General features: G+C 65.1%; 1 protein-coding gene across 1 annotated transcript; it reads right to left on the reverse strand.

Annotated features, from left to right (window-relative positions):
• Window positions 1-1775: 1775 nt before the first annotated feature.
• LOC126025917 (basic proline-rich protein-like) lies at window positions 1776-3540 on the reverse strand. Its single transcript, XM_049785636.1, has 3 exons — window positions 3409-3540; window positions 3133-3256; window positions 1776-3040 (listed from the first exon to the last, which is right to left on the reverse strand). Exons 1-3 carry the CDS (start codon window positions 3538-3540, stop codon window positions 1776-1778), a joined length of 1521 nt encoding a protein of 506 aa, XP_049641593.1.
• Between the last annotated feature and the right edge of the window lie 11112 nt (window positions 3541-14652).

Genomic DNA, 14652 nt, shown 5'->3' on the forward strand with positions numbered 1-14652 from the left:
ACAAGCTGCTCTGCGCTGGGCTGTCTCCTCAGCTCCACGGGGGCGCTGTGGCCCGAAGTTAGGTGCTGGGGCACCTCCTTGGCCCCATACTCGTCATTTCGCTGGGAGGGCTCAGCTCCCAATGCCGGAGGCTTGGTGTGGGCCTGTGGTGCAGACGCAACCCTCACCAGTGAGTCACTGGGCTGCTGCCCACACCTGCCCCAGGCCGGCACCCGCTCCCTTGGTGACCATTCTTGCGGGCTGGCTGGCCCATAGACTTCTTCTGCACTCACACCCACACTAGTGGGTGGCGGTCCTGGGTGCTGACACTTTTAGAGTCCGGTTTGGTGCAGGAAGCGGTGTGTGAGGCTTGATTCTGTCATTATGCTGGGATCACTGACCAGGGAGGGTTTCTGGAATCTGGGCTGGGAAGAGAGCACAGTGGGGAGGGCGCTGGCCCTGCATGTGGCTGACCCGGGTTAATCCCAGCATCCTATACTGTCCCATCCCAAGTCCCAGCAGGAGTGATTCCTGAGCACAGAGCCAGGAATAACCTCTGAGCACTGCCAGGTGTGGCCCAGAAACAAAGTTGTGGGAGGCCTGGAGTGGTTGGAGCAGCCGTGGGCTACATATGTGGCTGACCCAGTCTTGGGTCTTGGGTCTTGGGCGCGACAGGGCTCAGGCTCAGGGCCATTGGACGGTCTGTGACGTTGCCCACGGCCTGCACACTTGGAGTCTCTGTGCAGGTGGCAAATATCGGCTCATGCACGTATTGAGATTCTTGGTTTCTGGTTGCCTGATTCTCTCTTGGAACCTCTTTCCTGGGCCCGGGGCACCTTCATCCCTGCTCAGGACCAGCCGGTGGCCAGCAGTGGACTCACCTCTGGGGAGAACCTCGGAGTGACACATGCTTAACTGGCTGATCCCAAGGGTGCTCATTTTGACAGGTCCTGGGCCCACACACACATGTAAACACTAAGACAGTCACGGACACATTTTAATACTCACAGCCACATTCTACCACACTCATGGACACACACAATACTAACACACTTACAGACACACTCACGGAACACAATTCTAACACACTCATGGACACACACTGTCACCTTCACAGTCACACTCATACCCACACATACACACACTCTGGTACAAAGGAGAGAGGTGACTCCCGCTGCCTCATTTGGGGGTCCTCTCTGGGAAAGGTGGGCATTGAGTGTCAGCGCCCTGGACTCGGATGGGGAGGCAGCCTGCAGCCCCCACCCCCAGCCCCTGTGGTCACAGCCAGGTCTCTGTCATTTCCCAGGGCCCCAGGCGTTTCCTCGGGCGTCCAGACCTCTGGGCGCCCTACAGCAAGCCTCCCTGACACCCAGTTTCCAGACTGTCCCTGGCTTCCGGGTGCTCAGTTCCCAGATTGTTCCAGAGCGCCCCTTCCCAGGCTGTCCCTGGGTCCCGGGCGCCCGGTCACCAGGTTGTCCCCGGTCTCCCCAGAATGTCCCTGCCCCCTGGGCGCCCTGTCCCCAGGTGGCAACTGGTCCCTGGGTGTCCCGTTCCCGGTCCCTGAGTGCCCCTTCCCAGGCTGTCCCGGGTCCCAAGATTGTTCCCGTCCCCAGGCTGCCAGCGGTACTGGGTGCCCCCGCCCCAAGGCTGTGTATCCCCAGGTTGTTCCTGGTCCGTCCCGTGCCCGGAGACCGGTGGCACCCAGTTCCCAGTTCCCGAGCGCCCATTCCCGGGTGGTCCTTGATCCCTGGAGACCCTGTCCCCAGTTTGTGCCCGGTCCCCGGGTGGCCGTGTCCCTAGCTGTCCCCGTCCCCAGGTCGCCACCGGTCCCCGAGCGCCCAGTCCTCGGTCGCCAGGTCGTCCCCAGCCAGGTGGCCCCCGGCCCCCGAGCGCCCGTCGCAGAGTGGCCCCGTCCCGTCCCCGTCCCCGGGCTCTGGGTGCCCATGCCCAGGTGGCCCCGTCCCGTCCCGTCCCTCCGCTTGCCCGCGCCGTGCCCAGGTGTCCCGCCGCGCGGCCCCGGGGGCGGGCGGGCTCCGTGCGTCACGGCGCCGGTGCGTGCGCGCGCGGCAGTGCGGGCGGCGCTGGCTCGGGGCGCGCTGGGCCGGCGTCGGGGGCGCGCCCGGCCTCCCTCGGCCCCCGCGCTGCAGGCAGCCCCGGGCGGGCGGGCGGGCGGGCGAGGCGAGGCGGCGCGGAGAGGCGAGCGAGGTGAGCCGGGCCGGGCTGGGCTGGGCTGGGCTGGGCGCGGGGCTCGCCGGACCGCGCCGGACCGCGGGGCTGCGGCGTTTATGTAAGCAGGTGGCGGGGGGACCCGCCCGGGCCGGGCCGGGCCGGGCTGGGCTGCGGGACCGGAGGCGCTGCGCCCCGGGAGGGCCGTGTCCGCGCGGGGCCGCGGGGCCGGAGGGAGCGGAGGGAGGCGCGCCGGGCCGGGCCGGGCCGGGTGCGGCGGGCTCGGAGGGGGCGAGACCGGACCGGGCCGGGGCCGTGCCGAGCCCGGCCGGACCGCGCCGGACCCCGGAGGGCGCCGGGCTGGGCTGAGCCCCGGGCGGGCGGCATCCCGGCTGGGAGCGAGCCCGAAGCCCGGCCGGCACCGAGGCTGCGCCCGGGATGGAGCGAGGCTGCGCCCGGGATAAAGGGAGGCTGCGCCCGGGATGGACCGACGCGGCGAGGTGAGCCCCGAGACAGAGAGGGAGACAGAGACAGAGAGACAGAGAGAGCGGGCAGGTGCGCGGCGCCGTCCTCGCCTCGCCCTGGCGGGCATCCCCGCGCGCCCAGCACCGGGACCCGAGCGACGGCCGCTCGCCGTCGTCCAGGAGGTGGGCGCTGCCGGGCCGGCTCCAGGTGCCCGGGCCGCGCGTCGCCTTCCGTGGGGTCCCGGAGAGCGCCCGACCGGGCGGAGGCGGCTCGGCCCCGCAGACTTGCCCCAGCCACCCCGCAGCCCCGCGCCCGGTGGGCAGGGTGCCCGCGGAGCTGGCCGTGAGGTCACGGGGCCTCGGGCAGTCGCCGAGCCTCGCCGCCTCCTGCCCCGGCCGGCCGGCTGACTCACCCGGCTGGAAGTTCCTTCCTGGGGGGTCTGCGCGAGCGAACCTGCAAACTTCAGACTCAAGTCTGCCGCCGCGGGTGCTCAGAGGGGCCCCAGAGCGGCGGGCTCAGAGCCCGTGGGCGGCCTGGGGGGTGCAGCAGAGGGTGGCCGACGGGGTCGGGGTCCCTGCTGCTGCCCGCAGCGGTCCAGCGTGACGGGAGACCTTGGCGCGCCCCGATCGCGGAGGGAACTGGCTCGCTGCAGGCCGGAGTGAGGAAGAGGGTGAGGTGGGGTGAGGCGGGTGGCGTGGGGCTGTACGGGATGCCCGTGGACACCCACTCCCTCGGGCCCTTCGCTGGTGTGTGGACGGGCTGGTGGGTTCACGGAAATCAGCCCCACACGAGACGAACCTCCGAGCTTGTGTACCGTTCAGATGCTGCTGGCGGTTTGGGGGGCCGACCGGCCAGGCAGGGCTCGGGCTCGTCCCAGGGCCAGGAGGGGAGGATGATTGGGGACGGGTGGGGCTGATGGACGGGCTGCATCGTGTCCTTGGGGCCAGCCAGGACAGGGGACAGGCGGGGTCACGTCCTTGGGGACATGTCGCAGGGATGGGGACAGGGTGGAGGCTGCCCAGCTGCAGGCTGGTGCTCGTGTCTGCTCCTCGTGCGCTGAGCTGTCCTTGGCTACCTCTGGGGTGGCTGTCCAGTGTGGGGTAGTGGCCGGTCCGGGAAAGTGGGGGCATAGAGCTGTTTCCGGAGGGGATGGGAGCAAAGCCTGGGGTAGAAACTGGGGCCGTTTAGAAGGGTAGGGGTGAGGAGGGAAGGTGCTGGAGTAGAGTTGAGGAAGGAAGGAGCGAGGGAGGTGGTTGGGGCAAGGGTGACGGATGGCTGGGAGGAATCTATCTGGGGACAGGGTGAGGAAGGAAGGGGCTGGGGCAAGGGTGACGGATGGACCTGGGAGGAATCTGGGGGCAGGGGCGAGGAAGGAGGGGGCTGGGCAGGGATGCATCTATGACGTGAAGTCTAGATGCTGCTGCAGCCAGCCAGCCTGGTGCCTCGTCTCCCTACGTTCTCGTTCCGTCCCCTGGGGACCGGGGCAGCTTTCAGGGCCTCGGGGTGCCTTAGGGACACCCCGTTGGGGGACCGACCCACATCTCTCCCTAGTAGAGGCTGAGCCGACAGCCCCTCGCAGGCAGCTCCTGGCTCTGACCGGCGAGATTTCTGGGAAAGCCAGGTGTCTGGTGGAGGGAAGAAGGGGGAGGGCAGATGTGGGGACCCCTGCCTGGTTCTGGGGTCCCTTTCCTTGACATTTCTGTCACAGGGTCAGGGAAGCCGGGACACTCTGCCTGTCCCAAGGAGTGGCCAGTGCCTGGATCACTGCCTGGATCGGTCGGGGGCAGCTCTCAGGGGTCAGGCTGGAGGCCAGTGGGCTCCAGCAAGGCTCCTGAAACTCCCACACCTGTGACTGCCATGATGTGGCCTCTGCCCTGCACCAGCCCAGCTCTGCCCGGCAGAGGACACAGGACACTATGCTGGCTGGGTGAGGTGTGCTCCTGTGACACTGATGGGCCTTGGTCCCTAGGAGCAGCGGCTGTTCTGAAGCTCTGGGGCTCCCCCCAGGGTCTGTGCCCAGAACTGGGGTGCACTGGGGAATGTGACCGGGCAGGCACGGGCTGGGGAGGGCGTGGTCCCTGTGGCCAGAGCTGCGGGTGCCTGGAAACTGGATCCGTCTTGTCTTGTTAATTTATTAAAAGCGGAAAAAGAGTTGTTTCGGGGACAGAGCTGGCCCCTGGGCTCCCCATCACGTGAGCTTGCGTCCACCCTTCTGCCCCGACTTTGGGTGCGGCCAGCCAGGGTCCCTGGCACAGTGCTCAGGGCACAGCACCTGCTCCTAGTCTCGCATCGACTATCCTGGGGCTCTACTGCCCATCCCTGTATCATCCTGGGTCTTTTTTTGTTTGTTTGTTTTGGGCCACACCCGGCGGTGCTCAGGGGTTACTCCTGGCTGTCTGCTCAGAAATAGCTCCTGGCAGGCACGGGGGAATATATGGGACACCGGAATTCGAACCAACCACCTTTGGTCCTGGATCGGCTGCTTGCAAGGCAAACGCCGCTGTGCTATCTCTCCCGGCCCTATCTGGGTCTGACCCCTGTGTCCACTGGGCCTCCTGACTCCTTCCCCAGGACGAAATGGGGACTGAGGCATCCGGGTCCCAGAACCCCATCCTGTAGTGGATGCCTCTGCCTTCCCTTGGCCGCACCTGACCATCTGCTGTGGGTGTGCTGTCAGAGCAGGGCTGAGGGCTGAGTGTGCCCGTGTCTGCTGGTCTGTGTCTGTCTGTGCCCATCTTTGTGTCTGTGTATGTCTCTGTGCCCTTCTCTCTGTCCCTCACCCAGCCGAGTTCCAGCCACAGTGCATCAGGTGCTCCGTCGGCACCGGCACCTGAGCCCCCCACCCTTCTCACGGGGTGCCCTGGGGTCACTTCCCACGTGAGTCTCTGACAGAAGATGCAACTTTATTTATAGAGACGAGAATGGACCGTCTGGGGCTGACAAGGGGCAGCCATGGTTCTGGGGGCACAGGGCCACAGGAGTGCTGAGGCTGTGGTCATCTGGGGCACGTGGTGGCATGTGCTTGTGGGGTCCTGGTCACATGGCACACTCCCGTCTGTCGGGCCAAGTGTGCATGAGCATCCAGAGCTGCCCGTCCTGTGTCCACTCAGCCGTCCTTGCCCGCGGTGCCGACTCAGCCCGACTCAGCAGTTCCCTCCCCCAGCTCTGCGGCACTTCCTGTTAGCACAGGTGCTGGGGGGCCGGGAGGGGCTCCCACCCCATCTCTGCCATCTCTGCCCTTTTCTGCTGGCAGGGCGAACGCCAGAGGACAGGAAAATACGCGCTGCTCTGGGCTCCCTGTGTGCCGCTTTTCTGGAGCCCCAGGATGGAGGGTGGAGGATGGAGGTAAGGTGCGGGGTCCTCTGCTCCCACCTGGCTGGTTCTGGTCCCCCCAGGACCCCAGAACATACCCTGCTCCTAGGGCCATACCTGATGCCCCAGCCTGGAGATTCAGGGGCAGAGGCTTTTCCATAGATGTTGCAGGGGGCGTCCTGGTCGTGGGGCCTCCCAGGCCCTACCCCATTGCCCTGTGGCTTCGGGGATCAGCAGAGAGGTGCGGGCGATTCCTCCATCCTGGTTCTGTGCGGTTCTGTCTGGAAGGCCAGAGCCCAGGGGCCCCTTCCCGATTGGGGCTCCCGTCCTGTCCTGTGTGCTGGGCCACGCCAATGCGCCCCAGATATTTGCACAATGGTCCCTGCACCGCAGGAAGTTGGGACTCAGAGATAAGCGGGTCTGGGAGGAAGGAAGCTGAGCCCGAGGGAGAGGGCTGGCTGCTGGGTGGACTGGGCTGGGCACAGGGTCTGGTGGGTGGGTTCAGCTAGTGGGAGTGGCCCACTAGTGGGGGCTGCAGGCTGTGGGTCATGCTGACACCTGCCAACTTGCAGGACACCCTAGTGCCTGGCATGGTGCCCACTTGTCCTCCTGGCTGTTTTCCAGGGGTGGTCCGGCCAGACGCTACGTCTGTGGTTACCTCCCCCGAGGGCTGTGGCTCCTACAGGCCCTCGAGCCCACGGTCCCAGAATGAGGTTGGCGGGTGTGGGTCGCGGGAGCAGAGCAGGTGAGCTGAGTGAGGCCCAGCCTGAACCTTGGGCTCTGCAGAGCTGCCTGGTCTCCATGTGGGTCCCATGTGGGTGTCCAAGTATCTCTAGGGCCCTCTGGGATGCAGGGGACCCACAGGGCCAGCTTTGGCTCCATCTACTTCCGCTGACCTGGAGGGACAGTTCCCAGGACAGCTGCGGCCACTCGTCCCTCTGTCCCTCTCGCTGTCCCTGTTCCACATGCCTCTATCCCTGTGTCCTTCTGTCATGCTGTCCCGCTGTGGACATGTAGCTGCCATTGCCCCTGCGTGACCAGCAGGGGGCAGGGCAGGAGCCCGTAGAGAGCTTGACTGCGGCCGGGCACCTCTGCATCCCAGTCGGTTCAGCTTCCAGGGTCCGGCAGGGGATAGTCTTCGCTCCCGTCTCTGCTGCCCACCACCCTCTGGTCGCAGTGCCTTGTGCTCAGCTCGCCTATCCTGTGCTCCCCTCCTTCTCCCAGCATGGCCCTGTGCGCAGCTCCTCCTCCCTCTGACCATTTCCATCTGCTCCAGGCCCACAGCCTCCTCCTGATCTGTCTTCCTTCTGCTCACGGAGGCCCTCAAAGGTGTCCTGTCTGTCTGGGCTGTGCCCCCGCCCGCCTCGGTCTCCCATGAAGCGCCCTGCAGGGCCCGGGAGAGGCACCCCGGGGAGCTAGCACCCCACCCCGCCTTGCTCTGGGGCACCCTTGACTCGGATCCGGTGTGCGGCTGGCCCTGGAGGAGGAGGACTGTCGCTGCAGCGTCTCCCCAGGGAGTGGCCCCCACACTGGGCAAGGAGGCTGCAGGTGCTGCGGTGCCCTTCCGTGCCCTTCCTTTCCACTCGGCGGCTCTGGAATGCTCCAGGTGAGCTGGGCCGAACCTGTCCCCCAACCCCGGGGCGGACGGACGGACGCACGCGCAACCTGCCACCAAGTCCTGCTGGACTCTACGTTTATTGAACCAAAAAAATAAAGGGAAATTCTTGTTTCTGGTCCCGAGGTGGAGGCGGGGGACCCCCAAAGACGGCCTTGGGTCCCCGGCGGCTCGGCTCGGCGAGACAGCTCCGTGTGCGCTCCAGGTGTGCGGGCGTGCGGGCGTGCGTCCGTCCGTCCGTCCGTCGCCGGGTGGGCCGGGGCGCGGGTCCGGCCGCGGGTCCGGCCGGGGCGCCGGTTTGGTTCGGTCCCGGCCCCGGCGCAGAGTCCGGCGGGCCAGGCGGGCCAGGCGGGCGCCGCTACCCGAGCACGCGGGCCAGGCCGGGCCCGAGGGCCAGCGGGGCCAGCGGGGCCAGCAGGGCGAGCGGGCAGGGGCCGGGGCCGGGGCCGGGGCCGGGGCGGGCGGCGCGGCCCAGCAGCGGCACGTCGGGCATGTCGGGCAGGTCGGCGGCGGCGTCCGAGCTGTTGATCAGCTGCCCGTAGGCCGTGGGGTCCAGGCCCGTGGGGTCGGGCCGGCCGGGCATGTCGGGCGGGGCGTCCACGTCGGCGTTGGTCTCGGCGTCCGCCTCCGAGTTCGTGTCCGCGTCGGCCTCGGCCTCGGCCTCGGCGTTGGCCTCGGGCTGCTCGTCGGGCTGCTCGTCGGGCTGCTCCTCCGGCGGCTCCTGCGCGGCGGCCGGCCCCGGGCGCAGCAGCGGCAGCAGGAGCAGCGGCAGCAGGCGGGCCAGCGCGGGCCGCGCGGCCATGGCGCTGCTGGGTGGTGCGGGGCAGGTGCTCGGCCTCCGCCGCCCGGCTTCTGGGGCTGGACGGGCCGACGGGTGCGCGGAGAGGAGGCGAGGGTTGGCAGGTGTGCCGGCGGCTGTTAACGGTCTGTCTGTCGAGGTTCGCACGGTGGCTCTGCGCAGGCCCGGGCTAGAACCCGCCGAGCCCCGCCCACGCCCCGCCCCGGAAGGGAGACCACGCCCACACAGGACACGCCCCTTGCGAGGCCACGCCCAAGAACCTCGCTCACGGGTGACGGGCTCGTGGAACCACGCCCCTCGCGGGACACGCCCCTCACGAGTCCCCGCCCACCGCCACACCCAAGACACCTCGCTTGAGGACAGCGCACTCGTGAGGCCACGCCCACACCCAGATAAGGTCCGTGAGGCCACGCCCACACTCTGGACACTAGGCTTCAAGGCCCCGTCCACCACCATGCCCCGACCAATGCACTAAGGCCACAAAACACGCCCCTACAAGACCCAGCTGGCGAGGCCACGCCCACACACCGCCCGACATGCCCGTAAGCCCCGCCCACAGGAGGCCACGCCCCGACACGGCTTGCCGAGGCCACGCCCACGCCCAGGCACTATGCTTGTAAGGCCCCGCCTACTGCCACACTCCAGGACTCCGTCCGTATATGGCCATGCCTGTGGCCACGCCCCAGGCGCTGCTTTGATGACCACCCCAGCCCTGGACGATATGCTCACGAGGCCCCGCCCACTACCAGACTGACCACTCGCTCATAAGGCACGCCCACAGGCAAAGCTTCCTGAGGCGATGCCCAGGACAATCAATGCCTACTTTAAGGCTGTGCCCGTGGCCACGCCCCACCTGTAGCCACCCCCCAGGACCACACCCGGCTGGGCCACGGCCACAGGACACACGCCCATTGCGACACTCGCCACTGCGCCAACGCCTCTCAAGCCTCCTCCCTAGTCCGCCGCAGGGATGCAGCCACTTGGAAGGCCACACTCACTGGGCCACGCACGTCCCAGGAAACCCTGGGGGTTCAGGAACGGCCCAGGACACGGCCGCCCTAGCACCGGCCCCAAGAGCAAGCCTACCCAAGGCCCTGCCCCGAGGCCCCACCGGCATGTGCCCCCTTCCCTGCGAGGGCTTCTCCCCCGGCGCGGCCTTGGGGTTCTGGGGTTCTGGAGGTCGTCCTGCAGCGCTCGGCATGGCCAAGGTCAGGTTGGCGGTCCCTGGCAGGGAGGAGTGAGCTTGGCACTTGGGCTGGCAGTCAGGGCAGGTGGTCGAGACAGCGTCAGGCCTCGCTTCTGGGCGGGCCACGTTCTGAACGCCACGGTGAGTCTCTGGTCTTCACAGCCTGTTTGTGGGCAGCGACGACTGGCAGGACTGGGCATGTCTCCCCTGCAGCCCACTCCTGGGCCACCTTGCCTTCGTCCCATTCTCAGAGTGTCTCCCCTGCACCTCATTTCCAGACCGCCTCAGCTGCACCCTGATCTCCGACAACCTCACCTGCACACCATTCTTAGACCACCTGACCTTCGCTCCATTCTCAGTCTCTTTCCTGCACCCCTTTCTTTCTTTCTTTCTTTCTTTCTTTCTTTCTTTCTTTCTTTCTTTCTTTCTTTCTTTCTTTCTTTCTTTCTTTCTTTCTTTCTTTCTTTCTTTCTTTCTTTCTCTCTCTTTCTTTTTTTGTTTTTGGGCCACACCCGTTTGATGCTCAGGGGTTACTCATGGCTATGTGCTCAGAAGTCGCTCCTGGCTTGGGGGAACCATATGGGACGCCAAGGGATAGAACTGCAGTCTGTCCTACGCTAGTGCTTGCAAGGCAGACACCTTACCTCTAGCGCCACCTTCCCGGCCCCCCTGCACCCCTTTCTTAGCTTCTCTCCCTGCTGCCAACAGCTTTGCTTCAGACACCAAGTGGGTGACAGGACCCTTGGGTGCTCTAAGGCAATGCAGGATAGACCCCCCCCCCCCGCCACTTTTGTGGACTCAGTGTCAGGCGTACTTCAGAGATCAGAAATGACTCCAGATGGGCCAAAGCCATTGTCTGCCCCCGTAGGTCCCTTCCTGGTGCAGCACAAGGTCACCTCTGTGTAAGGTGCTGTGCGGGGAACCCCTTCCTTCGAGAGACCCCCGGGTCCCTGTGGATGCTCACGGCACCCTGAGCCCCCAGCTGTGCCCCCAAGCTGCCTCCCACCATGTACCTGTGCCTTCTGGGGTTTATCCGTGGCAGCCCCGAAACGGGCGTGCCCCCTCTCCCTTGGTGGTGGGGATGGAACAGGCTGATCTGAAACTGCCCATGCTCCCCACCCCCTGGCCACCCTCACACACCCATAGCCTGAGATGGGCATGAGCGGATGTCCTCGAGTCTCCTGGGGCCCCTTCCAGTCTCTCCCTGGTGATGTGATTTGGGAATTCTTAAAACTGTGCCTAAGGAGCGAGTGTTTCCTGCAGGAGAAAAGTCGGGTTTGCCGCTTTGGGGGTCCAGGACCCTGGGGTGAGTCTTGGCTGATCCAAGAGCAAGTTGGGACCCACAATGCCAGGGATTCCTGGACCCCTCACCCCAAAGTGCAGGGGCCTCCTGGACACCCAGGTAAGGCCACGTGGGTGCTCAGGTCCCGGGCCAGGTCCGACTTCCCATTTTATCTCATTCCCGAGTCAGAACATGCCGAGTGGCTGGTGCTGTGAGCTCCCGTGTCGATACTCGCTGGTGCTTTGCTTTAACACATCGACACCCGCTGGTGTCTGGGAGCTTATGTTGCCACAGGGCGGGGCTTGTGCCCCCTGAACCCCTATTCCTAACAGACCGGCTCAAGTCTGGTGGCCCAGCAGAAGCTGGTCCAGGATGACTATCTGGGTGGCTCTGACTCTCAGGGTGTGTGTGTGTGTGTGTGTGTGTGTGGCTGCTTGAGGTTAGAGGGTTCATTCAAGGTGAGAGTGGCAGTGTGAATGTGGGGGTGCTGCCTGTGTGCTGTGGGATCCCGCACAGCTGGACTTGGGGTTTTATGTGGGCACAGAGTACAGGACACAGATGGCTAACCCCCCACTGTCTGGGGGGACCTCCTACTTGGCAGGGACTGAGGAAGCGAGGTCCTGCAGAGTTGAAGTTCAGGGACTGGGGCGGAGGCAGGAAACCCTGCAGAGTCGGGGTTCAGGGACTTGGGGGCCCTGCAGAATCAAGGTTCAGGGACTGGGGGACCCTGAAGAGTCAGAGTTCAGGAACTGAGTGGCCCTGTGGAGTCGGGGAGCAGGGAGCAGACGATTTCCCTGCTCAGGGCATGCCCCATGGGAGGACAGGCACAGCAATCAATGCAAGGGGGGAGCTTGGCAAGCCGTAGTTCCCCTGGCCCTGCCTCCAGCTCCCCACAGAGATGCTTGCCAGGGGCAGCGAAAGTGCCAGACCAGCAGGCCTGGCAGTGCCCCAGGGGGAGGGCGGCCACTGGAGCAGGTGCCTCAGAAGCTTCTGAGCTGGGCCGGGGCAGCTGGCTGGCAGTGCCCACGGGTCACAGGCATGGTCACATGTTGGCTGTCACTGTCCTGCTCTCACCTCTCACTTTGTGTTCCTGTGCGCATGGACCCTGCACACGGCCCTCACGAAGCGTGGACTGTGACTGGGCTGGTTTGCACAATGTGCGTGAACATGTGTGCCTTGGATGTAGTGGAAGGGGTTTTCAGGAGCGTGCATGTATCTTTGGGTCCGTATATATGTGTGAGTTTATGTGAGGGCATGTGCGTTTGCTTGAGAGTCTATGTGCATGTGTGTGAATGTGTCGGCATGTGAGTGTGTCATGCATGCTTGTAAGTGTGGGTGCTTATATGAGAGTATGTGCAGGTTTGTGAGTGCCTGACTAGTTGAGTACTTGAGAGTGTACATTTGTGTGTTGCATGCTTGGGAGTGATGGCCATGTGTGTGAGTGTGCTTGCATGAGTGTATGCACAAGTGACTATATTTGAGTGTTCGCATGAGTGGATATATAAGCATGTACACACGTGTGTCCTCGGAGGGCTAGAGCCCCATTCTGTAGCCTGCCTAGCTTCTGTGGCTGCTCTGCGCAGGATCTGTTGGTCCCACTGGTGCCCACTGGTCTTTTTGTGTGTGAGAGAGAGAGGGACAGAGGAGAGAGAGAGAGAGAGAGAGAGAGAGAGAGAGAGAGAGAGAGAGAGAGAGAGAGAGAGAGAGAGAGAGAGGGAGGGAGGGAGGGAGGGAGGGAGGGAGGGAGGGAGGGAGGGAGAGAGAGAGACCTGTCTGCTCTTGAAGTCTGGCCCCAGGGGTGGGGTGGGGAGGGTCGGGGCAGAGCAGAGCGAGGTGGGGAGGTGAGGCGGGCAGGCCCAGCAGCGGCAGTGGTGGAGGCAGGTGTGAGGGTATTTTTACCCCAGTCCTCTCCCTCCTTTATTTTTAACTAACTTTGTGCTCGGAGCCAGTGCAGAACAGCTCAAATTAGCCTGTTTGCTTTGTGTTTATTTTTACTTGACCTTTTCGCGCCTGGAGTGTGAAGAGAGAATGTGGGACTCTGCTCTGCGTGCTTCCCTCCTGACGCGCAGCCCCTGCCCGAGCTGAGCATAGGCCAGATCGGGCAAGCGTGCCAGGAAGGGCCTGGCCTCCTCCCGGCTCCTACCGACTCAAAAGCGCCTCTTGTCGGGAGTGAGGGGTGCGTGTCCCGGTGTCCCAGCACCCTGGGCCAGCCGGGGTGAAGCCCCCTTCACCCCCAGTCCCGTGTTCAGAGGCTCACACCCCCCTGCACTTAGCCCTGACTCCAGTGTCCCGGGCTTGACCCGTGACTGATCCAGGGTGGCACCATTCATGTTTCTGGCCCCACAGCACCGGTATATCAGCTTCACCTGGTCACTGCCTGTCTGATAGGTGGGGTGGGACCCCCGAGGGCTCAGGGGTTGACGCTCATCCTGGCAGCGAGAGGTTCTGAGTGTGATCCAGGCATGGCATGGAGCAGCTCTTTCCCCAGCGTGACTTAACCAACGGCCGGCCCATGGGAATCCCTGCCCCACTCCTTCCTCGGTGCCCCCGTGCCCAGCTGCCCTGTGGACACCCACCCACAGGCTGTCCTGAACCCTGGAACCTCTGACTCTGCCCACCCCCTAGCCCACCTGTCACCCCTCACTCAATTCCAGAGCTGGGCCTGTTCGCTGTGCTGCTCACGTGGGTCCCCTGGACGCTCACATGTGTGACACCCCACATGCCCCACTATGTCCCGGCATGCCCCGCAGGTGATCACAGGTCCTACCATGTCCCTGCGGGTGCTCGCATGCCCCACCATGTTCCAGCATGCCCCATGGTGCTCCCGAGACCAAGTATACCCCGTCGCATCCCATTAGGCCTCATGGGTGCTCGTGTGTCCCACTGTGTCCAGTCGTGCCCTTCAGTGTCCAACGTGTGCTCACAGCCCATATTCCGGCATGCTTCGCAGTGTGTGCCCCGTACCCCAGCATGCCCCGCAGTGCGCACCTACCCATACCTCAGTAGGCTTTGCACCCTAACGTGCCCCCATCCCTGGGTGCCCTCATGCCCCTATCCAGCCTGCCCCGCGGTGCCCACATACCCCACATCCCAGCATGCCGCCCGGGTGTCGTGCTCATGGCGTGTGGACCCCAGGTGGCGCATATGTCTTGCAGGTGCCACCTTCGCCCCGGGAGGGGAGGGAGTTGCGATCAGAAGGTGGGCCTGGCCGGTCCCCAGAGTGGCCGCTTCCTCCCGCAGCCAGAGCCCTGCCTTGTGACCTTGACCCTCTGATTCCAGACTCTCCTGGCCCTGGCCCTCCCCGCCTGCTGCTGCTCCCCTCCCTCTGCTCCAGGGGTCCGTCCTTCTTGGAGCTCCTTGGGGAGCAGGCAGGTCGAGGAGCTCCGGTGGAGTAGGAGCCCCCCCCCCCCCCCCCCCGCCCGGCACCTGGCATGGCCTGTCAGCATCTTCGCCCTCTGCTCTGCTGCCCCCTGGCGGCCCCTGGCGGGGTGCCTGCCCAGCTGCCAGATCTGGTCAACCGGTCGGTGGCCCGCACGGGGTACAGGTGCGGGTGGAGGCAGAGGTGGGGCCGCAGGACCCACAGTTTGAGGGGCCCCTGTCCACCTCCCTGCCCCCCCCAGCAGCCTGCTCCCCGCTGAGCTCCCCTTCCAGCAGTGCAGATAGTCCAGCACCCCTCCCCAGCCTCTGTTGCTGCCCAGAATTCTCAGGGTCACCTGCCTCAGGGTGAGCCCCTCGGGGAGTCTCAGCAGGCGTCTCTCCTCCCCGAGGAGTTTCCAGGGGCAGCCTGACAGTCAGAGTCAGACAGTCTGGCAGTCGGAGTCGCTCAGGGGGAGCCCTGCAGTGGGCGC

Source organism: Suncus etruscus, chromosome 13 (assembly GCF_024139225.1).
Source record: "Suncus etruscus isolate mSunEtr1 chromosome 13, mSunEtr1.pri.cur, whole genome shotgun sequence".
Lineage (NCBI taxonomy): Eukaryota > Metazoa > Chordata > Mammalia > Eulipotyphla > Soricidae > Suncus > Suncus etruscus.

What these genes read in the sequence shown, in the direction of transcription:
- LOC126025917 (XM_049785636.1), bottom strand. Translation starts at nt 3,540, where the DNA reads ATGCAGCCCGTCCATCAGCCCCACCCGTCCCCAATCATCCTCCCCTCC. An exon ending in AACGGTACACAAGCTCGGAG is followed by an intron (nt 3,257 to 3,408) that starts GTTCGTCTCGTG and finishes TCCGGCCTGCAG; the next exon opens with CGAGCCAGTTCCCTCCGCGA. An exon ending in ACCCCCCAGGCCGCCCACGG is followed by an intron (nt 3,041 to 3,132) that starts GCTCTGAGCCCG and finishes CAGACCCCCCAG; the next exon opens with GAAGGAACTTCCAGCCGGGT.